The following is a 25,099-nucleotide window of genomic DNA, read 5'->3' on the forward strand; positions in this document are numbered from 1 at the left end:
ACTGTGGATCTCAGAATGTTGAATTCCCTATCAATTTCTTAAACGGAATGTCCCATGCATCTAGCTCCAACTACTATTCCACGTTCAGAGTCTGTTAATTCCTATTGTGTGCCCCTAATCACATTGGAAACCTTTTCACACAAATCACCTGAGCACAAATGAAAGCTCCATCAATGCACTGCTCTATTATACATCGTGTACGCAATGCTATCAAAATCTGAATGTGTGCATATTGGTATCCCACGACTTTTGTCACCTCAGTGTATACGTCAAGAAGATTGTTTCCTAGTTAAGTGCAGAGCATTCCCAGAAACATAAGTAATTTAGAGGCAAGTCAGATGATTGGTTTACCCACATACACAACACAGATTCATTACCATTACCCTCAAACAAGGTATCATCCCCACTAATTGCTTACCATTCTGAGAGCAAAGTCAGAAAGATAGACTTGAAACAATTCCATATAATTGGTTATTATTGTAGTCTAACAAGGCGGCATCCAATGGGAAGAATCCACAACTTGCACTGCCCTGCATAAACCCATAAAATACCCCCAGTGCTTAACATAGCTCTACAGAGGCTCTTAAAGCTCCACATGAGGACAAGCACATTTAGTGTTCACACCATTTCATGTCTGTCACACTGCTTCCACCCAGAAGAACTTGCACTCTGTACCATAAAATCACTTCTGGAACATAAGCAACTCATAAACAACTGCCTAGCCTATGCAGTTCAGATTGTCAACCATACTATCAGATTGCCCAGAAGTAACTTCGTTCCTGCTCACTCCACATACATGTCTGCTGCATCCACCATAAAATGGGTTTTGATGCTGCACATTGTGGCAGCTGTAGATGTGCTTCGAGAACCTGCTGCAGATGTCAGTAGTTGCACGTCTGACGCTGCTTGTAATTGTCAGGAGTGGATGATAACTATTGTGGCTGGTGGAACTGAGTCATTTATGTCAAGAAGTCAGTAGACATCACCGTGAGTGGCACAGAGTGGAGCATCATCGACAGCCAGTAGAGTGATGACGGCAGCGACCTCACAAGGTGGCCAACTACTGCAGTGGACGGTAAGCAGTTTGCCTCCACTGCAGATTATGGGCTTCCCAGCTGCACTGGACAGTTCTTGCCAAATTGCACTGTGGTCACGCTGTGAATGGGAGGGTTCACAGGAGTATCAGTGTCCTTCCATATGAGTAGAAGCATTCAGTGGGGAGTTTGCCTTTGCAAACAGTGGCAGCCGAGTGGCTACACGGTCCTGGGCTTGTAAGATCGACCCCCGGGTAGGAGGCTGGCCGCAGCTGAAGTAGGCCTCCAGGTGACCAGCCAGTTGGAGGGCACCAAGTTCACAGCATTGAGCTCAGTGCAAGCAGCAGGGCTGCAGCTAGCAGTGACAGAGCCCAGAGGTGGTCACTTACCGGTCTGCACAGACCTGTAAACAGTTGTAAGTCCCCTCTCCAGCCTGTCGGTTGGCAGACTGTGATACCTTCAATTAAAAATGACGAGTATTTGTCAGGACTCAGCCCATCATCATTTTGCTGCAGCATCTATTTCAGTCACATAAGCCACAATGAACTGTGGCTGGGCCATGGAGGAACTACGTCAAATCAGCCACAGTGGCTCTGCCTTTCTGCTGCATCAGTACTATTGTGCCCCTTGTGCCTCCACTGTGTTGCAATGTGTAGTAATCAACCCAACACCTTGGAGTCAATATTTGCCATATCCGCAGGTAGCTCCCGTTGTAACTACATCTGGCTGGTGCTGGTCTGACCCACATCTATGGCCTCTGGTGTTAGGTGCAGCAGTGGCATGTACTCAGCTGTGCCAAAAAATAGTGATGGTCTACACCCCCGTGGTTCTGCCCTTCTTATCTGCAGTAGTCGTTTGCTGCAGAACAGAAATCCAGGATCAACTTGCCTTGAGGCTTTCTTCATTCTTTTTAAAACTATTGCTATGTTTATGAATGTCAGTGGCTTCTCCATAGCAAGAGACCATTTACTGGTGAATTTCATTCACTGGTTGATACGTGACAGCACATACTCTGCCATGGCAAGTTTCTCACTTGCCACAACCTGCAATACTGCATATGTTTGTGGTGATACTGTTATTGATGGATTGTTCGGTCACTCCGGCATAGACTTTGTCAGCTGTACGTAATATGTGGTATATTCCACACATTGAAATGGTCCGTTTTACCCTTTGCCAGTCAGAGACAATTTGTGATCTTCTAGGTCGACTTGAAAGTAATCTTTATGCTGTGTTTGCACAGTATATGGCTGCTAATGATGTGCTTATTGATGTGTATTAGGTGCGGCAAAAAAATTGAGTTACCATACTTGTAGAAACATACCATCAACAAATATCTCAGTTGCTCCTCAAATTATTACATTTTACATTATTGAACATTTAACCTGGGCGTCCTGTATTTGACTGTTTGTGCAAGTATTAGTCCATGTTTATTGGTTTTGGATACATGCTGTGGCCCAGGTTCTAACCATTCCTCATAACCAGCAAACCTATAAAGAGAAGCTATTTGTCCCTCCATTGTAAATTTAAAGTTGCTATGGAGCCACGTCCAGTGCCTGTTTTTTGAAGTGCTCTATGAAAAAATTGACAGCCACTGAACTAAGTGGACTACATACAGTGACACCTTACGGCTGTTCACAGTTCATGGTAAGTCATTTATGAAAAACCTCGGTGATGTCCTGCAGAAAAATAAAATCAATATATTCCAGAAAGGCACAGAGTGGCACTTTGGTAAACAAATAAACAATATCAAAGTTGTTCGGTCGAAGTTTTGGTTTCTTCAACTTCTCAAATAAATGTCCTGAGTCCTTCATATATGTGTCAGTCTTTCACAAACCTAACAGTAGTTTTAACTAGAAGGAAGATAGCCTCACACTATGTGGATCCTAGATTCTCGTGGTGCAGCAAACAACTGTTGCAGTGAACGAGGACTGACCCATGGTAGTAATGACCAGGGAAAAGTCCTCAAACATTGGTGCAACAGGTATGTATAATTTCCAACTGTGCTCTCAACTCCAGTCTGCCACCAGCAACGTAGGGTAAACCTTTGACAATGCCAACCATTTGTGCTGGTGAAAGAGAAGAAAAAGCATTAAAAAAATGTTGACTGAAGATCGTCAGACAAAAGTCAACAGGCCATATGTAAACAAGGGGCCACAAAAGCCTCAAAAATTTTGTAAGATAGGTGTTTGTCTTCATAACAATGGATAGTTCATTGTAGAAGTTGTAATTAATCCTAAAACCATCTGGTATATACTCAGATGTTACATCCAAATACTTGTCAGAAAATTTGCTGCCATTGAGAAATACTTTCTGATTAGTTCATCATTTCTTAGCCTTTTTGTTGTCCCAGGCTTTGAACAAGGTACTGGGAGAGTATTTATTTACATTAATACTGCCATCTTTAACAACAACAACAACAACAACAACCACAACAACAACATGCAGGTTAGGCAGAGGAACAGGATATGCTATGAAACACCGTCTGTTAAATTTACAATAAACTATAAAGTGGGCTGTTGGCCTGCTGAAAAGGCTTACATCTAACTCACAACCTAAACCTGAATTGCATTTTAGGAGCTTTTTTTAAAAAAAAAAAAAAAAAAAAAAAAAAAAACCACCTAGAAAGTCTGTTGCAGGCCCATCACAATTAAACAATTAACAATGAAGTCGCATACTGTATGCTGAGACTCCATCTGTTGGATTTAAAGCAAACAATAAAGTTTAGTGAGAATCCATAGTAGTGCTGCAATCAAATGAACCCTGTATTCCACTAGATGTAAATGATCATGTAGCATATGTGTCAGAACATTTACGGTAGTCAGCCACACCACAGATCCTAAGGCAGTGAAATGCTGCAGCAGGCAATCATACTTGGCACTTGTATTACTTGTACTTTTGTGGTAGTCCACTGCAATCAAAAGGTTAAGCTCAATAACATGGTTGTATTGTGCACTTTGACTAACGTAATGCATAGGTATTTTTATTAAAATCTTTACTTTGGGAGACTATGGTACACAATGTTTCTGATCCTATAAAGTTTTTTACATATAGTGTGTCCCAAAATTCTTGCCAAAGCTCTTTATTCTGAGATACAACATTTGATTTTAACCCCTGAGCAGGTGTGCCTAAGTATAAAGTGTGCCAACCCTTGTTGTTTTAAAATTTGAGCCCATACCTATTCCTTCATTGCTGCTTCAGCTAACACCGTAGTAAGCTGTGTTGTCTTGTTCAAGTCAGCAGGTGTAATATAAAATAAACAGTGAGCTATGTGACAAATAATTTACAGTCCATGCAAGAAAATTACCCAGATTACAAGTTAGCAGCACAATCCCATTATGAGGCACTCGTCTATGAGACAACTAGACATTAAATAAGTGGTTGGCTGGGATCTGGTGTAACTGTGCTGTTTGATGCTTTGAGTGGGTCATCACTATGAGGTAACACTTTTAGGTGGTAACAGAGTGGTATAAAGAAAGTTTATTTTATTATTGTGTAGTTAAACAAAGCTGTAGCTCATAAAATGTAAGTTTATTATGTAATTGTTGAATTAAACTGTGATTTTGCTAATGCACACCTACCTCGGTAACATAAAGACAGCTATTCCTTACATACATACAACGTATTCCGCGTGCCCACTCGTGTTATGATAAACGGTGCACCTGCTCAAAGGTTAAAACAGAAATATTCTTTCTCAAAATGGTGCACGATCCATTATATGAGAGAGAATCTCTCATATATTAAGCAATGTGTCAAGATTTTTCAAAGGAACTAGCAAATGGAAGCTGGGATGAAGTGCATGGAAAAACCAATGTAAATGTGAAAATATCTAAATTCTCAACATTATTTAAATTGAGCTTTGAAAAGACATTTCCAAATGTACCCACATTGGTACCAATGCCTCACAAAAGCAGATGAATAACAGCAGGTATTAAGAAGTCCTCCAAAATCCTTAAGTAACAAAGATCCATGAAAAAGTGCCTTAATGAGCCAGAAGTCTTAAAATTTCTATCGGTGCTTATTGCTGCAAAAAGTCATTTAATGACAAACAAAGACATAATAACGTACTGGTAAGAGAGGGGGGATAAAGTGATAAATGCTCCAAACCACCCAGCAAACTATATGAATAAATAATTGTATATATAAAAGGCAATGTCCTGACTGACTGACTGATTTGCATACTTACTCACTCACTTACTCACTCATCTTCATGCAGCCCAAACCACTAAGGGTAGAAATTTGAAATTTGGAGAGGGTGTTGACCAAGTACTGTAGACTTTGTTTAAGAAGGGATTTTTCATAGTTCCAACCTTAAGAGGGTGAAATAGGGGACAAACGATTGTTTGAAAATATGTCTCTGTTAAGGGAGCTAGATCTATGAAAATTGGTATTTGGTTTCTCGTTCAGAAATAAATAAATGTGTTTCGGAATTTTTGGAAATTTAACCCCTATGGGGACGAAAGAGTGGGTGAAAGATTTATTAAGAGTAGATCATCATTAGAGAACTACTAAAGTATTTTGAAAGCTGCATCTATAAAAACTGGTGTTTGACTACTCAGTTAGAAAAAACTATATAAAAAAATGTGGTTCACTGTTTTTGGAGAGTCCACCCCTATGTGGGTGAAATAGGGGCTGGAAGTTTTTAAGGAAATATTATGCAAGCATTTTTGAAGTGAAATCTCTGATAATTTGGATTCTCTGTTAAAAAATGAAGGAAATGCATTTCAGTGTTTTTTGGAAATTCAACTCCAAAGAGGGTGAAACGGGGTATGAAAATTTTTAAGAAAGTATTTCATTATAGTAAAAAAAAATTTTGAAACTAAATCTGTGAAAACTGACATTTCATTTCTCAGTTAGACATAAAAATGTGGTTCACTGTTTTTGGAGAGTCCACTCCTATGTGGGGATGAAAATGTCTATGGAAATATCACCACAAGAATGCAAGAGGCACGATCAAAGAAAATCTTGGACTCTAGCTACCACAATTGCTTTCTGGTTAGGAGTACAGTTGGAAATGGACTTAACTAGCATGAAAAATTTAGAAGGTTTTGCAGTTTGTGAACAAAATAAAAATTCGGGAAAAGAAAAACAAAAAAAATCTGTGCAGAGCATTTAGTGTTTACGAGCGAAGCAATGAGTGAGTGTTAAGCTAGTTATGCATGAAGTACCATGATGTTGCTACCAACTACAGAGCATGAAGCCAGTAAAACTGTACAGAAACTAAAAAATAAAGTCATTAGGCCTAGATGAAGCACCAATGTGTGTACTGAAACAATGCATAGCGTGTATACTAGATCCCTAAAAAACATAACAAATCGTTAACATCAGGGAAATTTCCGAAGTATTAAACAGACAAGAGTTGTACATTTGATAAAGAAAGGTGATGCAGAAGACATAGAAAACTACAGGTCCATTTTCCTGCTGTTACCATTCTCAAAAATAATAGAATCAGTTACTTGAATAAATCCAACCGTTTAAGTGAATCACAGTTTGGTTTCCGAAATGGTAGAAGTGTGGAATCAGCTGTAGTGGAATTCAAAAAAGAGGTAGTTGATGCTCTTGACAAACATGAGTGTGTCAGTCATATTTTTAGATCTTCCTGAGGCTTTTGATACTGTTGACCATAAGGGTCTACTAAATAAGCAAGAAGCGTTGGGTATAAGTGGGGTAGCTAATGACTGGTTCCAATCGTAGATAGCAGATAGGGTACAAAAGAAAAAAAGATAACACATACTTCTGGTAAGTCTTAAGTTTTAGTAACACACTTATCAGAGCCAAAATACATTCAAATAAGAGTTCCTCAGGGCAGCGTTTTTGTACCAATACTGTACCTGATACACATCAATGACTTTCCCATTAGTGTTAGCTATGGAGAAGAAATTCTCTTTGCTGATGACACCAGTGTTATAGTCACTGAGAAAACAAGAGAACTCCTTGCAGAAAATGCAAATGAAACCCACAAGTAAGTTTACAATTGGCCAATAAACAATGAAGTGACATTGAACATAAAGAAAAAAATGGCGCAAATTTCAGTTTGAAGAGGAAAAATGAAACTGTCCAGTTAAATGTGGATGGCACCTCTGTAGATAGTGTAACAAATACAGAATTTCTGGAAACTAATATTGATTCTCAGTTGAACTGGTGTGAACACAAAAAGATACTTGCAGACAGAGTATCACCAGTGTGTTATGCCTCTGGAGTCCTGTCATCAGTGTGTAGCAGCCAGTGTCTTTGAGTTACATACTATTCCTATGTACACTCAATCTTTAACGATGACATTTTTTCCTGGATATCAAATACACAAAATATGAATGCAACTTTTAAACTGCAGAAAAGAACCATAAGAATAGTACCCCAAAAAAAAGTAGTTGCGCTCATTGTAAAGCTCTCTTCAAAACACTGGGATTTTAACTGCACTGTTTGAATATGTTTACTGACTAGAAGTACAAAAAAAATGGTTCAAATGGCTCTGAGCACTATGTGACATAAAATCTATGGTCATCAGTCCCCTAGAACTTAGAACTACTTAGACCTAGCTAACCTAAGGACAGCACACAACACCCAGTCATCATGAGGCTGAGAAAATCCCTGACCCCGCCGGGAATCGAACCCGGGCGTGGGAAGCGAGAACGCTACCGCACGACCACGAGCTGCGGACCCAGAAGTACACATCAAAAATAACAGTGGTAATTATTGCACTAACAGTTCTGTCCATGACCGTGGAAGGGGATCTAGACTGAACTTACTTCTATCAAGAATAATAAACATAAAACTCAAAATAGCATTTTCTACCAAGGAATAAAACTGTTCAATAAATTGCCAAAGGAGCTTAAAGAAATTGCTAAAACAACAACAACAACAACAACAACAACAACAAGCCATCTAACATTTTTCCTTATCTGGAAAAACTCACTCTCAAAGCTGTGCAGTGTATAACACTAACACCTTGTCCTCTTGCTGAGCTCAGCATCTCCATACTTATTGGGGAATACTGACTCAGTTTTCAGGCTAGCACATAGGAACTTGTGGTGTACAAAACAGTCCCGACATCTGCTGATAGTGTATGTAAAGTTATGAAACAATGCATGTGTAGTTTGTGCAATGACTGGGAGAGAGAAATGAGTGAACAGTGTAGCATTAGCCTTTTCCATCATTAAATAACTTACTTGTAAAACAGTGTTGTACATCAGGAGTAAACTGAATGAGGTAGCACTGTTGTAAACAGAGGCTTCATTTTCAGGAGGGTGGAGGCTTCATCATCATCCATCCATCCTGATTTAGGTTTTCCATGGTTTCCTTAAATTATTTCAGGCAAATATTAGGATGGTTCCTACTGTAAGGCCACAGCCTTGTCACTCCTATACATTTCATTCGAGACCTGTAAGTATGTAAATGTCTGTATAAGTGAATTACTCGCCTTCTCACAGATGAACAAAGGGAGTGTTGACTTCAGGCATGTTTTGAGCTTCAAAATCAGCTCAAAGAGGATCCTGAATTTTTTTTCCAGTGATGAATCATGGTGCTATGGATACAACTCCGAAAAAAAGCAGGAATCAAGCCAGTGGAAGACAAGTGGCTCTCCTCATCCCAGAAAAGTTCACCAAGTGAAGTCAAACATCAAGACAATGTTCATTTGTTTCTTTGATTGCAGAGGTGTTGTGCACGTGGAGTTCCACTTGGAGGTTTCGAAAAGATTGAGGGAGAGTATCCAGAAAAAAAGGGCAGATCTTTGGTGCTCAGGCGAGTAGTTCTTCCATCATGTCAACACGCCGGCCCATACCGCCCTCTCCGTAAAGCAGTTTTTGACCAAAAATGGCATGATACCAATTGTCCACCCCCCCACCCCCTTACTACTCACCGTATCTAGCTCCCTGTGATTTCTTTTTGTTTCCCAGACTCAAAAGGGACATGAAAGGAAAATGTTTTGCGTCTGTGGAGGAGGTGAAACAAAAATCACTGGAAGGCATAACAAACATCTCAAGAAGTGAATTTAAAAACTGTTTCGAACAATGGAAGGTTCATTTGAATGGCCAATGGTGAATACTTTGATGGTGATCAAAATTTGGTTTAAAAATATTAAGAAATAAAGATGTTAGATGTAATGATGAATTTCCCATTTTTCTCCCCCTCATAAATAACTAGACTACATCCATCAAACACCTGAGAGCATTTATTGACTTGCAACCAACTTAACACATAATTTCACACGTTTATGAGACTTTTCTCACTGATATCCCACACAAAATTAAAGAAGGAAAAAAGTTTTGCTGATGGTGCAGTAAAGCTGCCCCATCAGGCATGACCTTTTAATTTGTTACTGATTTACTACTAACTTTATTTGCAACACATTTCACTGACTACCTCCAAAATTATATCATTGTATGACTAATAGTTCAGGAGACACTACATTATAAACATTGAGCTCCATGAAAATGAAACTGGTGGGCGAAAGTAGCTAGCGATACAGGTGAAGTATGTGTACAAATATGCATGAAATTGTTAAATATAGGTGGAAAATATGTGAAATGTGCATACGTGGTGAGGGGTAGATAAAGGGGAGGAGGAGATGGACAGATAGAGGGGAAGGTGGAGGAGGCAAAAGAGAAAGGGGGTGGAGGAGATGAACTAATAGAAGATTGGAATAAATACATACAGAGGCAATGCTAGATACTCAGCTAGTTCACAAATAATTTGATCAGTGAGATCTACACCATGCTTTAGTATGTTATATAAGGTAACAGTTTCTCATTTCGTCTTCACTCACAACCACTTCAGGATGTAGTTTGCCAACATTCTTATTCTTGTTCCCTTGGTGCACTGTCAGGATTCAATCTGGTTTGTCAGTCTTTAACAGAATGTAAGTCAAAATTGTCCTTCATGCAGTTGGGGATTCATTGGTGAAGTTTGTTCATTGTTCCCATTAATGACATTTCCTCCTGGTGAAGTTTCTTGGTAAACTGAAGAAGTTGGTTATTGTTATGTTCCGTGCTTGGTTTGGAAATGGTTCCACAAGGTGAATAAATGACATACTCTCCCAACAGGTGTTTTTCTAGATGGCTTTCCTCCTTGCCAAGACACCGGAAGGCATTGCAATTGTACTTGAATGTCACACCTGCAGTTATCCAGAACTTGGGTCCATATTTACCAAGTTTTTATCTGACATAAACTTTGTAAACCTGCACATCGCTTTGATTGGAAGTAACTGGTCATCAGTTGTAATATTTTCACCAGGGCAGTAAAAGTGGAGGCAGTTTGTACAAAACTTGTTCCATATTTCAGAATTTGTCAGCAGGGATATGTTGAGCTCACAGTGACTGCTCATCAGAGTGGAGGAATGTGGTAAGTTATCAGAATCCCTCTCTTGTCATTTTATCCCTGATAAAATTAGGCCCCCAAGAATGCCACCAAAGGTTATCCCCAGAAATGCTTGTAGCACAAAAAGCATATCTAGCGCACATGGTACTAATCATTGCCTCCAATTCTTCCAGTGATACAGTCCAAGTGCTGGTGTTTTTTCATTCGGAGCATCTTAATCTGTATTTTTATGATATGCAACATTGATTCATTAAATGATGTGGGAAGGCACTGATGATAGTCATCCACTTGGTGGCAGGCATATGCAGTAGGACCTGTTCTCTCCTTCATGACATTCAAAGCAGCACTCCTTCCAGTTGATGGTGCATCACCAACCTCCTGTTCTGTTCCATCTCTATCTGCCATCTTCACTGTTGTATCAGTTGACTGCTGATACTGTTGCAAAAAGAATTGGGATGAGACTCCTCCTCAGTGTTTTTATCATCAGTTGTCTTGTAATGAGCAAAATAATTTCATTAGAAAAGTGCATTTATGTGACATAATTCAAAATGCCCTTTATAGGCAATTAAAATAGAAGAAGAAAAAAGAAAAAAAAGGTACTGTGTAAGTGATGCGGTAAGTAACAACAGCAACACATGAAATAAGACTGAAAAGTTACCTTATAATGGGCAGCATTGAAATCTTTCCTGATGAGGCAACAGTTTGTTGCGAAAGCTTGAATTTTGTGTGTATGTTTGTGTTTGTTTGTGTGTCTATCGACATGCCAGCGCTTTCATTTGGTAAGTCACATCATCTTTGTTTTTAGATATACACTCCTGGAAATTGAAATAAGAGCACCGTGAATTCATTGTCCCAGGAAGGGGAAACTTTATTGACACATTCCTGGGGTCAGATACATCACATGATCACACTGACAGAACCACAGGCACATAGACACAGGCAACAGAGCATGCACAATGTCGGCACTAGTACAGTGTATATCCACCTTTCGCAGCAATGCAGGCTGCTATTCTCCCATGGAGACGATCGTAGAGATGATGGATGTAGTCCTGTGGAACGGCTTGCCATACCATTTCCACCTGGCGCCTCAGTTGGACCAGCGTTCGTGCTGGACGTGCAGACCGCGTGAGACGACGCTTCATCCAGTCCCAAACATGCTCAATGGGGACAGATCCGGAGATCTTGCTGGCCAGGGTAGTTGACTTACACCTTCTAGAGCACGTTGGGTGGCACGGGATACATGCGGACGTGCATTGTCCTGTTGGAACAGCAAGTTCCCTTGCTGGTCTAGGAATGGTAGAACGATGGGTTCGATGACGGTTTGGATGTACCGTGCACTATTCAGTGTCCCCTCGACGATCACCAGTGGTGTACGGCCAGTGTAGGAGATCGCTCCCCACACCATGATGCCGGGTGTTGGCCCTGTGTGCCTCGGTCGTATGCAGTCCTGATTGTGGCGCTCACCTGCACGGCGCCAAACACGCATACAACCATCATTGGCACCAAGGCAGAAGCGACTCTCATCGCTGAAGACGACACGTCTCCATTCGTCCCTCCATTCACGCCTGTCGCGACACCACTGGTGGCGGGCTGCACGATGTTGGGGCGTGAGCGGAAGACGGCCTAACGGTGTGCGGGACCGTAGCCCAGCTTCATGGAGACGGTTGCGAATGGTCCTCGCTGATACCCCAGGAGCAACAGTGTCCCTAATTTGCTGGGAAGTGGCGGTGTGGTCCCCTACGGCACTGCGTAGGATCCTACGGTCTTGGCGTGCATCCGTGCGTCGCTGCGGTCCGGTCCCAGGTCGACGGGCACGTGCACCTTCCGCCGACCACTGGCGACAACATCGATGTACTGTGGAGACCTCACGCCCCACGTGTTGAGCAATTCGGCGGTACGTCCACCCGGCCTCCCGCATGCCCACTATACGCCCTCGCTCAAAGTCCGTCAACTGCACATACGGTTCACGTCCACGCTGTCGCGGCATGCTACCAGTGTTAAAGACTGCGATGGAGCTCCGTATGCCACGGCAAACTGGCTGACACTGACGGCGGCGGTGCACAAATGCTGCGCAGCTAGCGCCATTCGACAGCCAACACCGCGGTTCCTGGTGTGTCCGCTGTGCCGTGCGTGTGATCATTGCTTGTATAGCCCTCTCGCAGTGTCCGGAGCAAGTATGGTGGGTCTGACACACCGGTGTCAATGTGTTCTTTTTTCCATTTCCAGGAGTGTATTTTTCCCATGTGGAATGTTTCCCTCTGTATATAAGGAAACATTCCACGTGGGAAAAAATATATCTAAAAACAAAGATGATGTGACTTACCAAACGAAAGCGCTGGCACGTCGATAGACACACAAACATACACACAAATTCTAGCTTTCGCAACCAACGGTTGCCTCGTCAGGAAAGAGGGAAGGAGAGGGAAAGACGAAAGGATTTGGGTTTTAAGGGAGAGGGTAAGGAGTCATTCCAATCCCGGGAGCGGAAAGACTTACCTTAGGGGGAAAAAAGGACGGGTATACACTCGCGCGCGCGCGCGCACACACACACACACATCCATCCACACAGATAAAGACACAAGCAGACATATACAGAGGCAATATATATAATGAGGTGGCAAAATACGACGCAAATACTTTTGTAATGATCGGAATAGAGTAATATTCTAAGAAGAAGTTGCACAAGACTTGTTCCACTGTCCTAGGTATACGCCACAAAATCGTGAAAATTCAGCTAATTGCATTACATTGTTATTTAAGCTGTAAGAAATGAGGAAAAGTTAAAAGGTGTTTTTGTCACTTTTTGCTGTTTTAGAGGTAGTTTAAACGAAGGACTTTTCAAGGCTGTATTGTGTGTCTGAGATCAGCTTCAGCACAGTCAGCCTTAGTACCTAAAACAAGAATATTCATACAGCGGTTTCTTCTGTGTTGCTCCCTGGTGTGCATAATTTGATGCTGACCCCATAAATGTAATGTTGCATTTATTGTCTTGCCTACAGAAATAGTTGCTGGAATCCACACTGCAAGGAAAGGCATTACTTTGGAAAACATTTTGCACATATCCATTACCAGAATCCAGGTAATCGTCAGAAATATTTGTAGCTCTGTGTGTCAACATCTGTGAAACCAATGTCTCCTGTGGTGTGGATGAATTCTCTACATGCTGACATTGAAGTCAGTATGTTTATATGTGGTGTCTGTTCTTTTGTACATGTCTGAAAGAACATACATCATTGTGATCCAGCAGCCATGATGAATTAAGACACAAAGGAATTACAGATATAGATGGCAAGCAGCCGTGTGGAAAGAAGAAAATTTGTGCTGGACCAGGATTCAAATTTGTGTCTCCTGCTTATTAGGCAGGTGCTTTGCCCACTAAGCCATCCGAACAAAGATGTCACTAAAACTTCATAGACTACCCTAGCAAGCCTTCCGTCAGATCCAAATTCTCAACTTATGCACACACTACTAATGTAGTGCCCCTTGCCCACTATCATCATTACTCGCTGCATTATGCGGATCTGATGGGAAGTGTGCTAGGGTAGGCTGTGCAGTTGCAATGACCAGTGAGTCTGGTTGGCTTGGTGCTCAGAGCATACATCTATTGCGCAGGACAACAGAATTCGAATCCTGGTCCAGCACAAATATTCAACATTCCCCATTAATTTAAATCAATGCCCACATGCAGCCAATGTCTGTAATTCCTTTTTGCCTAAAGTCAGTATGCTTCAGCTATTGTACATTTTTTTAGTATACATTAAACTTTAAAATAGCAAAAATATGGAGAGGGGTTTATGCAGGAAAGTTTTCAGAGAAATTTACATCACAATGTATTCTCAGGGTTTGCCAAACATAAGAGTAAAGATTAATAGTAATAATAACACTCCAACAACCTAAAACCAAATATGAGGGATAGCTTTGATTTAGATAGCGAAAGTATCCAAGATAATATTTTGAAATATCCTCATAAAGTGTGTGCTTATTTGCAAACAATGAGTTGTATGTATACTTGGGAGATGTACAAATCTGGAAAACACCCATCATCTCCTAAAATTGTAATGAGTGTAAAGAATAATTAGAAAAATGTTTAAATGTATATAATGTATTTAATGATAAAATAACTTTAAGGAATATTTGTCACTAATAGTTAAAAATCTCTGGTTGTACTGCAGCAGTGAAAAACATATTTGGGTGAACATAAGAAAAGAAAATATTTTGCCTTAAGTCATTTGATAGGGGTTAGTAACACAGGGTTGTCTTAGCAAGACTAAATAGCATAACTTCGAAATCCTCCAAAAATAAAATCATGGTTGCATATAAAGTATTCTAGCGGCAAGACACAATCAGTGCCTTCTCTGCACGATAACATTGGAAATACTATTGATGAAAGTGCTGCTAAAGTAGAGTTACTAAACATAACCTTCCGAAGTTCCTTCATCAGAGAAGACAAATAAATGTTCCCGAACTCAAATCAAGAACAGGTACCAACATGAGTAACTTAGAAGTAGATATCCTTCGAGTAGTGAACCAAGTTAACTCGTTTAATAAAAGCAAGTCTTCTGGTCCAGACTGTGTACCAATTAGGTTCCTTTCAGAGTATACTGATACAACCGTTCGCCTGACAAAAGATTCATATTCGAAGACTGGAAAGTTGCACAGGTCACACCAATATTCAAGAAAGCCAGTAGAAGTAATCCACTAAATTACAGGCCCGTATCATTAATGTTGATATGCAGCAGAATTTTGTAACATATATTGTGTTCGAGCATTATGAATTACCTCGAAGATAATGGGCTATTGACATACAGTCAACAAAGATTTAGAAAATTTTCTTGTGAAACACAACTAGCCCTTCACTCGCATGAATTATTGAGTGCTATTGACAAGGGATTTCAAATTGATTCTGTATTTCTAGATTTCCAGAAGGCTTTTAATGCCATACCTCACAAGCGACTTGCAATCAGATTGCGTGCTTATAGAATATTCTCTCTGGTATGCACCTGGATTCATGATTTCCTGCCAGAGAAGTCACAGTTCATAGTAATGAATGGAAAGAATTACAGTAAAACAGAAGTGTTTTCTGGCATTCCCCGAGGTAGTGTTATTGGCCCTCTGCTGTTCCCTATCCATACACACAGTTTAGGGTACAATCCGAGCAGCCATCTTAGATCGTTTGAAGATGATGCTGTCTTTCATTGTCTAGTAAAGTCATCAGAAGATCAAAACAAATTGCAAAAAGATATAGAAAAGATATGTGTACAGTGTGAAAATTGGCAATTGACACTAAATAACGAAAAGTGTGACGTCATCCGCAAGTGCTAAAAGGAATCCATTAAACTTCATTTACACAATAAATCAATCAAATCTAAAGGCCATAAATTCAACTAAATACCTATGAATTACAATTATGAACAACTTAAATTGGAAAGAACACACAGAAAATGTTGTGTGGGAAGGGAAATTAGACTATATTTTATTGCCAGAACACTCAGAAAATGCAACAGATCTGCTAAATACACTGTCTACACTACACTTGTCTGGCCTCTTTTGTAGTACTGCTGCACAGTGTGGGATCCTTACCAGATAGGATGGCAGGAGTACATTGAGAAAGTTCAAAGAAGGGCAGCATGTTTTATATTGTCAAGAAATAGAAGAGAGTGTGTCACAGACATCAGGGATTTGAGCTAGCCATAATTAAAATGAAGGCATTTCTCATTGAGGCGGGATCTTCTCAAGAAATTTCAACCACCAACTTCCTTCTCTGAATGTGATAATATTTTATTGATGCCAGCCTACATATGGAGAAACAATCATCATAATAAAATAAGGGAAATCAGAGCTTGCATGGAAAGATATCAATGTTTGCTTTTCCTGCACATTGTTCAAGATGGAATAAAAGTGAATTATTGTGAAGGTGGTTTAATGAACCCTCTGCCAGGCACTGATTTGCAGAGTATCGATGTAGATATAAATGTAGAGATGTCATACACTGCTTTCCCTCCCCCCCATTTCCCAGAACAAAATAAAGAAAAATCTGAAAATAAATTGCTGTTAATTTTGTTTCAGGTTAGTGTTGCTGACGCTCATGCTCTGGCAAGTCAGCTGAAAATTCCATACATAGAATGCAGTGCTAAACTGCGCACAAATGTTGACCAAGCTTTCCACGAGCTGGTACGAATAGTGCGCAAGTTCCAGCTTTCAGAAAGGCCTCCTCTTAAGGCTAACTACAAGAAGAATAAAAAAAAATGCTCAATCTTGTAACACAAACAGTAATTTCATCAGAGTCATGGATGTTCGCACACAAATCACGCATCTTTTGTATGTTATATGCTTTAAAACTCAAGTTAAAAATGTGTTGTTTCTCTTTATATTCTTCCATTTCAGTGAACTGCTGATGTGGCATTTTTTAAGTGCAAAGTTGCGCACAAGTTGTCTTCACATTCTTAATGTTTGATGGAGCTAAATTCTAGGTTATATCAGTTGCTAATAAACTGAATGTGTATTGTATATTTCAGTGCACTTCTTTTAAATATAATGTAGTTGCATACTTTTTATTTTGTGTTGATGTAGAACAAGTGAGCACTGACAAAACACCACTGACTGCTCTGTCATAATTGTTTGAAACAATTCTTCTGCTACATGTTTATGAGCTGGTTTATGTTGAATGCTCAGGTTGCAGATTTTAAATCATATGTTACACAGAGTTTGTTAATCTGAGATGGAAGAATGACAGGAGACATGTGTAAGTTTACCAGTAAAGTATACAGTCACCAAGATTGAATAATTATAAATATAATAATGCAATAGTAATGTTGATAATAAACTGCAAATTGATGTCACTTTATGCAAAGTGCTGCTGCTTGGAAATCTTTATTACTGAGGAACTTTGTAGTTATGTTCATTGCAAATTAGCGTTTTATTTGCTTGCATCCTGAATTTACACACTTAAAAGGATAAAGAAAAGATACAATTCCTTTGATTGTGATTTGGAAAATAACTAATTTTCAGCTGAAGCTGGTTTTAAGTAATAACTCAATAACATTAATATTGGTGACAGATAAATTACCTAATGTTATATTATTGTGCTCCAGATATCTGTAAAAGTCTAACAGTACTACACAAAATGCTATGTGAAGGAAACTAAAAATTTAAATGATATTCGTATGATTAATGATGAATACTTAGTTTTATCATATCAAATGGAAATGACTGTAAGAAATTACAAAATTAATAATAACACAAAGCTGCTTTGAAGCCAAAATCATGAACCCTGCAATTACGGAAGTGCTCATCACTTTGCAGTGTGAAATAGTATATCTCCTGGTCTCTGTTATTCAGACTCTACTGTCAAATTTACTCAGAGAAATTATTTTCATCACCTCTGACCGCAGAAGTGTACATACAGGATAGGAAGCTGCCACTTCCATAATGTTGCCAGTCAATTATGTTAGCTATGCTGTTGCCAATTTCATTTTATTATGCTTATGATATGCCAAAAGTTTTGCAGACCGTGTCATCAAAACTAAACAAAAAGAAAACTGTGCTGCATATGCAGCTTTTATTTGATGATTTGTGTATAATCTGTGTATCCTCTATACAATAAATGTTATACTCTGAAAAACGTTTCTTTATGTATGATAGGAACATATTTCAGTGGTCACAAATAGAGTGATAACCGGCACGGTCTGAGAAAATCTGTGAATTTGTTGCACATAATTAGAATTAGTCTTAATCAGATGGTAAAGTCTTCTTCAGTTCGAACATATACTATTTTCCTTCTTATTTTTTGCACTGATCAGTTATTGCAGTCACTGTTATGCTGTGTGCTAGCATAAAGTGCCTATGTCTTGAAAGTTGAAGACAAAAGGTGAAACATGTTATACCCGTTTTATACTTATGACCCATTATGTGCACAAGAGAGATTTGAAATTATTGCCATTTACAATATTTGTATTTGTTTAAATTGTTTTTCTTACTTTTTGCGCTCTCTCTCTCTCTCTCTCTCTCTCTCTCTCTCTCTCTCCCCCTCCCCCTCCCCCTCTTTCTTTCCCGCCCTTCCCCCCCTCTCTCTCCTAACCCCCCCCCCCCCTCCGCCGGCCAGAGCTTTTCTTACCTACCTTAATTTCTTTTCAAGTGGAGAGGTGAGGGAGTAAATGCAAGTAATGAACATTGCAGCTACTGCAGGCAGCATTCAAATTATTTGATGGTTTATGTTTCACAATTTGTGTATTTGTATCGTATAAGATATTTTTTTCAGTGTAGTTTGTACATATGCTTTACTCTTGGGCCCTATCATTACGCCGAAAATGTGTGTGTGTGTGTGTGTGTGTGTGTGTGTGTGTGTACGCTATGTCATATCAGAAAATGTTTTGTGCCAATTATTTTTCATACTCTGAATGTTACTGCGTGGCTTCGAGAATGTATGTAAGAAAAAGAGGTCTGTTGGTCTAAAGCTGAGTGTCCATTTTCAATACAGTTGTATATAATGTACTGCAAAATTAGTGTTTAAACTCAAGTAAATGAGGATTTTCTTTTCTACTTGTGTCCTGATCCCTGTGATGTAATTTTTTTTCTGTACAGCTAATTGTGTGGCTTTCATATTTGTGATAATTAAGTGGTTAATTTGTCTGTGTGTTTTTTGTTCTTTTTTTAGACTGGTAATTAACATGCATTATAATCTGACTTGGACGTGATGGACCCATCAAGATAACTGTTTACATTCCCTCATGAACACTGCCTTCTTGCTTCACTAATACTAACCCTGCAGATTGTTTGTATGTGGTCCATTGCTGATGTGGTGACAATGTAGGGAAGTGTGGGAATGCAATAACTGCAGCGGTGATTCAAAAGATTAATTTTCCTTTATGTAGTATTTATTGAGAGACCATTAATATTACTTTTCATTATATATATGGCCTAAATTCTTAGCGGAGACAAAAATCATCCATTGCAGATATCATGTATGTTGTAAATGTTTGTGAACCTGTTAGGTTCAACTATTTGACTGAAATATGATAGACGTAATAGATTCTCAGCAGATTGGGGTGGGGAAAAAAAGGGCAGGACATTTGAAATTCTTCATTTGTAATGAGATAAGTATCTTAAGGGTTTTATGCCATTTTAATGGTTCATAATTAAGAGTTTTGTAACTCTGCTGGTGAAAAATATATTTCAGAACTGAAAGGTCCTATATTCAAGCTCGGATGGGGAAGTGGAAGAACTTTTCCTCACTTGTTGCTTATAGGTGGCTCCTAGGTTGAATCAGCTTCTGTCTAAGTGAATACAGAGGTTAAAAAATAATCAATCTTGTACTTTATCTTCCTTGTTAAATGCTTCATCATTCTGTAAAGAATCAAAGCCTGTCAACACTTGCCTCATAATGCAAGGAAGACGTTAGTAAGGGAATATCTTGACTATAGACACAGTATAGTGATGGGATAAAATTAGCTAAGTTTCCCACGGAAAAGAGTCAGAAGGTAAATTATTTAAATGTGATTGTCTAATTTTAACAGACAGGAAGATGTCAATGTCACTAACGGTTACTTGAAGGTTCTTGCAGAACATTCTCAGAAGTATTTTACAAAATGATTTTTATGCATATTACTTAGAAGTGAAATTCTTATTTTGATCGTGCTGAATACTAAAAAACTATATTTTTGTTATGATATATTATTCTTCATTTTATCTTAAAATTTGCGCACTAGTTTTTATACTGCGTTGTTTTCCATGTTTGTGTTAAGAATTAACATGAAAATATTTTTATGTGAATATATATGTATTGTAATTTTATTCAAAGAAATGTTGTTATATGCATTAACAGATGGTAAAATTGAAATGTCTACTCATTTTGCCCCTTGTTGTGTTCATTTCAATGTTACTAATATATTAGGAAAAAAAGTGTGAACCAGTTTGCGGACATATCATTCAATTGTTCATATTGAAATGTTCGCCATTGACTCAGTGGTGTAGACAAGATATCAAGCAATGTTGGACTTGAATGGGGTGTAAGCAGAATATGAAATGTTTAAATGTTATGAATGGACACTTACTGGCATGAGTGTACACTTACCATTTACTTAAAGTCTATGTGTGATACTGTTGTGAGATATTTATAAAAGTATTCAGTGATTAATTTAGAAAACATCAATTTGTTTTTGTGCCTGAAGAAACATTTGAGTGTTCATAAACTTTCATTCAATTGTAAAACTTCCATATTTAACATATATATTTTATTTTGCAGTATAATATGCATGTGATTATTGTGGCAATGCTAGTGTTTCATCTGTTGCGGTCATTGTATTAGCAAAAGAAACATAGAATAGTGGTCATATTGTGAAGGGCATTTGCATTGTGAGACATATGAATGTTTTTTTTTTTAATTGTGCCTTAATGAGGGTACAGAAATTGACACCAGTGCCTTATTAAAAAAAAATCTATGCAATATATTTTATATTCAACAATGTGGTCTGATAGTAACCCACTGCATCAAAACTGTACCATGTAGTTAAAGAAAAACTAATAATTTCTTTATAGACTGACAAATTTAATTTTTTTACATCACAATACCCATGTTAAATATTTTACAGTTGTACTCTTTTTAGCCTTCTTTGCATAGTCATAGCCATGAGTAAACCAACTTTGCTTTAAATTTTGTGGTAGTTTAGTTCAAGAACGCATATTTTCTGCACTATTGGACCATTTTGTGGAAATTTGGTAAAGTATGTAGTTGTTAAATGAGTAATATCCATAGCAGCTGACAAGCAGCTTAAACACAGAAATGATTTTGTCATTGGAGAGTTACCGTGAGTTGAGGTCTTTGACACTAGTAGTACTGTGCTTGCTGTAAACTTCCATCTTTCTTATTTCTAACACACTTAGTCTCACACCAGTAATGAGGCATTTTGAGACAAAATCTAAAAATTGTGTGCAAACTTTTAATGTGTTCTAATTTTGTCATAGTCACAAAAGTTAATAAAGCTATATTTTGTCCTATAGATTGTGTAAACTCATCAATAAGAAGTTACTCACAAGGGTTTGAATACAGAGTATAACAAATAAATAAAACATTACTAGCCATTGCTAAATTCTGTTAGCTAGGAATTGACACTTGAATTTTAGAGGATGAGAATATTTAGGCATTTGTACTCAACCAAGAAACTTGCCTGGCAGCAGTTAATGAAAATGTATATTGAATTTAGAGAGTAGAATTTAGAAAAAAAGAGATTAGGTTTTTATTTTTGTGTGTAGTTCCTCCTGTTGCCAACTACAGTCTTCCATGCCTCTTTTGTCAGTTCTTTGTTAGTGTCTTGTCAATTCGTAGACCATATGGAATGATTTTTTATTTTTGTCAAGAGATGGAACATTATGAATGAAAATAAGAAAATGGCATCCCAAGTGAAATGTGTACATATACTGGGCAGCTGTGTTTATAAGCTTATTATGAACTTCCTAGACTGAATAATCGTTTCACAGCACAGTTGTACTGGTATAATATTCTGGATAATTTTCTCAGTTGTATGGTTACATGTGTAGATGATAATAGACAGTAGCACATGCTTTTGTATGTGTGATAACTGTTTGGTTTATGAAGAAAGTGCTGACAACAAATTATTATTATTATTATTATTATTATTATTATTATTATTATTATTTTAATGCATGCACTTTTCGGTTAGCAGGACATATAGTGCATACTCAGTAACAAGTCTCCAATGTATTGAGAAATGGAGACAGCAAATATTTTAATTTCTATAACATTCCAAAAATGCATCAGAAATAATTATGGATTGGAGTGTGGTCTACACTGTTTAAGTTGGCACTATATAATATTTAACTATCATTTTACACCTTTCACGGCTATCAGTATGGAATACAAGTTATGCTGCCTTCCAGTAAAACTATATTATCACATAACTAGCTTTGTTTTTTCTTTCTATTTTGTGGCCAAAAGTCTTATAATGCTGTAATTATTCCACAAGTCAGATTCATGTGTATAATATTTACCAGCTGAAATGTTATTTCAGAATACTGCTATTCTGAAATATAACACTGTTACTGCTAAAAGTTTGATATAATAAAATTTTATGACACACTTAAGATATTCTGTGTTAATAACCTCTGGGACTCATTGTGCATACCTGCTCAGTTCTGTCTAATGAAAATTCTTCGAATGTCTTCCTAAATTTTGATTTATTTTCCTCTTTCAGTCATAAAAGTCATATGTATCATACTGATCAGTCTTAACTCATTTCATTAATCATACTGTACTTATCAATGCAGATTGAAATGTAAGAACACTGAATAAAAAATTAGTTACCTCCAAGAAATGTCATGCTAATATCATGTAACGCCATGCTAGGTTTGATAATGGTCTCAATTTGGCGAGCAAGAAAATTTCTCCAGGTATGCTACGAGGTGCGACAATAAAGTAATGAGACTGATTTTCTTTGCAAGATGTGGCAACCCTGCAGGCTTGTAGGCACAATATCTTTGACCTTGGTCTATAAGCTGCTTCTAGTCCACGTGGCACATCTATGCAACCGCTCAGTTGTGAGTTGTGCTGTAACAAGTTAACACGTGCTTGTGTCACTCGTCACGGAAATGGAACCGCATAATATTGTGCAACGGTATGCCATTTCTTTTTGCGTTAAATTGGGTGAAAACTCGACGACAACTTACGGTAAGGTCCAAAAGGCTTTTGGAGAGAAGGTTATGTCAAGAGCTCAAGTTTTTCATTGGCATAAAATGTTTAGTGAAGGCAGAACGAATGTTGAAGATGAAGACCGCAGTGGACGACCATCAACCTCACGGACGGATGACAGCTTGGCCAGGGTGCGTGAGCTCGTATGATCTGATCGAAGATTATCCATGAAGATGATTGCAGAAGAACTGAACATCAATTGAGAAACGGTTCGTCTAATAATAACTGAAGATCTCGGCATGAGAAAGATTTGTGCAGAAATGGTCCCCAAAAATCTCACACCAAAATCAATCCAGAATCATTGAGTCATGTTATCACTGGTGATGAAAGTTATCTCCTTTTTTATTTATTTATTTTTTTGTTTTATTTTATTTATTTATTTATTTTTTCAGTACGATCCAGAGACAAAACACCAAAGTTTGCAATGGTGCTCAAAGCGATCACCCAGACCAAAAAAAGCCCGCATGTCAAGTCAAAAGTGAAATGCATGCTTGTGTGCTTCTTTGATTCCAAGGGAATTGTTCATAAAGAGTGGATGCCTCCTGGACAAACAGTTAACCAATATTACTACAAAGAAATTTTAGAAAGACTTCGTAAAAGAGTTCTTCGTGTCCGTGCCAACATTGCTGATCATTGGATTCTGCATCACAATAATGCGCCATCCCATACTGCTCTGTCAGTACAGAAATTTTTAACCTCAAAACAAATTTCAATACTACCACAGCCACCTTATTCACCAGTTATCGCTCCGTGAGACTTTTTTCTTTTTCCAAGAGTCAAAACGGTGGTCAAGGGACATCATTTTCAAACAACATATGATGTCTAAAAAGCTGTGACGATGGTCTTTGAGGATATTACAGAAGATGAGTTCCAGAAATGTTACCATCAATGGCAGAAGTGCTGGAAAAAGTGTGTGCAATGAAAAGGGAATTACTTTGAAGGAGACAACACTAAACTTGACTAAAACGGTAAGGAACATTTTTTTTCACATCAGTCTCATTACTTTATTGTCGCACCTCATATTTCAAACTGCAACCACTCGTTGGTGATTGGATCCCATAGAGCTACAAAACTGCGGGGTGTTGATTGCTTTGTTTCATCCACTATTAGAAATAGTCCCAGATATTTTCCATCTGGTTAAGATCAGGTGATTTAGTGGGCAAGTTGAGGTGCAATATTTTTTAGCATTTTGGCACCATCTGTCTTCAAGTGGCATCATGTAATACCTCCTTAAACTCATCAAGAAAACACCACCACTCAGATCACAGACACTTTTTTCCAAAACAGGGGCAGGCAGTCATTTGAGCACTTGTATCATGTTCAGTGGATATGCCCCAATCTTGAGGAAGCACCTGACTGGATTTCTCTCCTTGTTTTCCATGCTCTCCATCAATTTCTTAAAGAATCAGTGCTCATCCTTTGGTATTGATAAGCAGCGACTGTCACTTAGTTTCTTTTCAGTGTCACAAAGCTTTTAGCAATAACATTTGACTGAATGGAAAAATGCTACATCCAGGGGTTGGAGCAGATGTGTGGCATTGGGATGTTGTTGTTGTATCCAGTCTGAAGACTGGTTTGATGAAGCTCTCCATGCTTGTCTGTCCTGTACAAACCTTGTTATCTCTTCACAACTTCCGCAACATACACCCATATGAACCTGCTTGCTTTATTCATGTCTGTCTCCCCAATGATTTTTCTCCTCCACACTTCCCTCCATTAGTAGTCTGGCAATGCCTTTATGCCCCAGGATGTGTCCTATCAAACAATGGCTTCTTTTAGTCCATTTGTGACAAATTTCATTTGATTCAGTACCACCTCAATATTTATTCAATTTACCCAATCAATCGTCAGCATTCATCTATAGCATCACATTTTCTCTTCTTGTCTGGACTGTTAATTGCCCATGTTTCACTTCTGTGAGGTTACATTCCAAACAAATACCTTAAATTTATATTTGATGTTAACAACCTCCTCATTTTCAGAAATGCTTTTCTTACTATTGCCAATGTGCATTTTATATCCTTTGTATTTTGGCCATCATCAGTTACTTTGC

The 25,099-nt window shown here is 38.4% G+C and overlaps 1 protein-coding gene across 1 annotated transcript in view; it reads left to right on the forward strand.

The window, feature by feature from the left end:
- Window positions 1-21,340, forward strand: part of LOC126248824 (ras-like protein 2) — a 91,209-nt gene extending 69,869 nt beyond the window's left edge. The window contains exon 4 of the mRNA XM_049950237.1: window positions 16,413-21,340. Within this exon, the coding sequence (XP_049806194.1) occupies window positions 16,413-16,607 (195 nt within the window). The 3' untranslated portion in view covers window positions 16,608-21,340. The remainder of the gene's footprint in view (window positions 1-16,412) is intronic.
- The last annotated feature ends 3,759 nt before the right edge of the window (window positions 21,341-25,099 follow it).

The sequence above is a fragment of the Schistocerca nitens genome, chromosome 3 (assembly GCF_023898315.1).
Source record: "Schistocerca nitens isolate TAMUIC-IGC-003100 chromosome 3, iqSchNite1.1, whole genome shotgun sequence".
In the NCBI taxonomy this organism is placed as follows: domain Eukaryota; kingdom Metazoa; phylum Arthropoda; class Insecta; order Orthoptera; family Acrididae; genus Schistocerca; species Schistocerca nitens.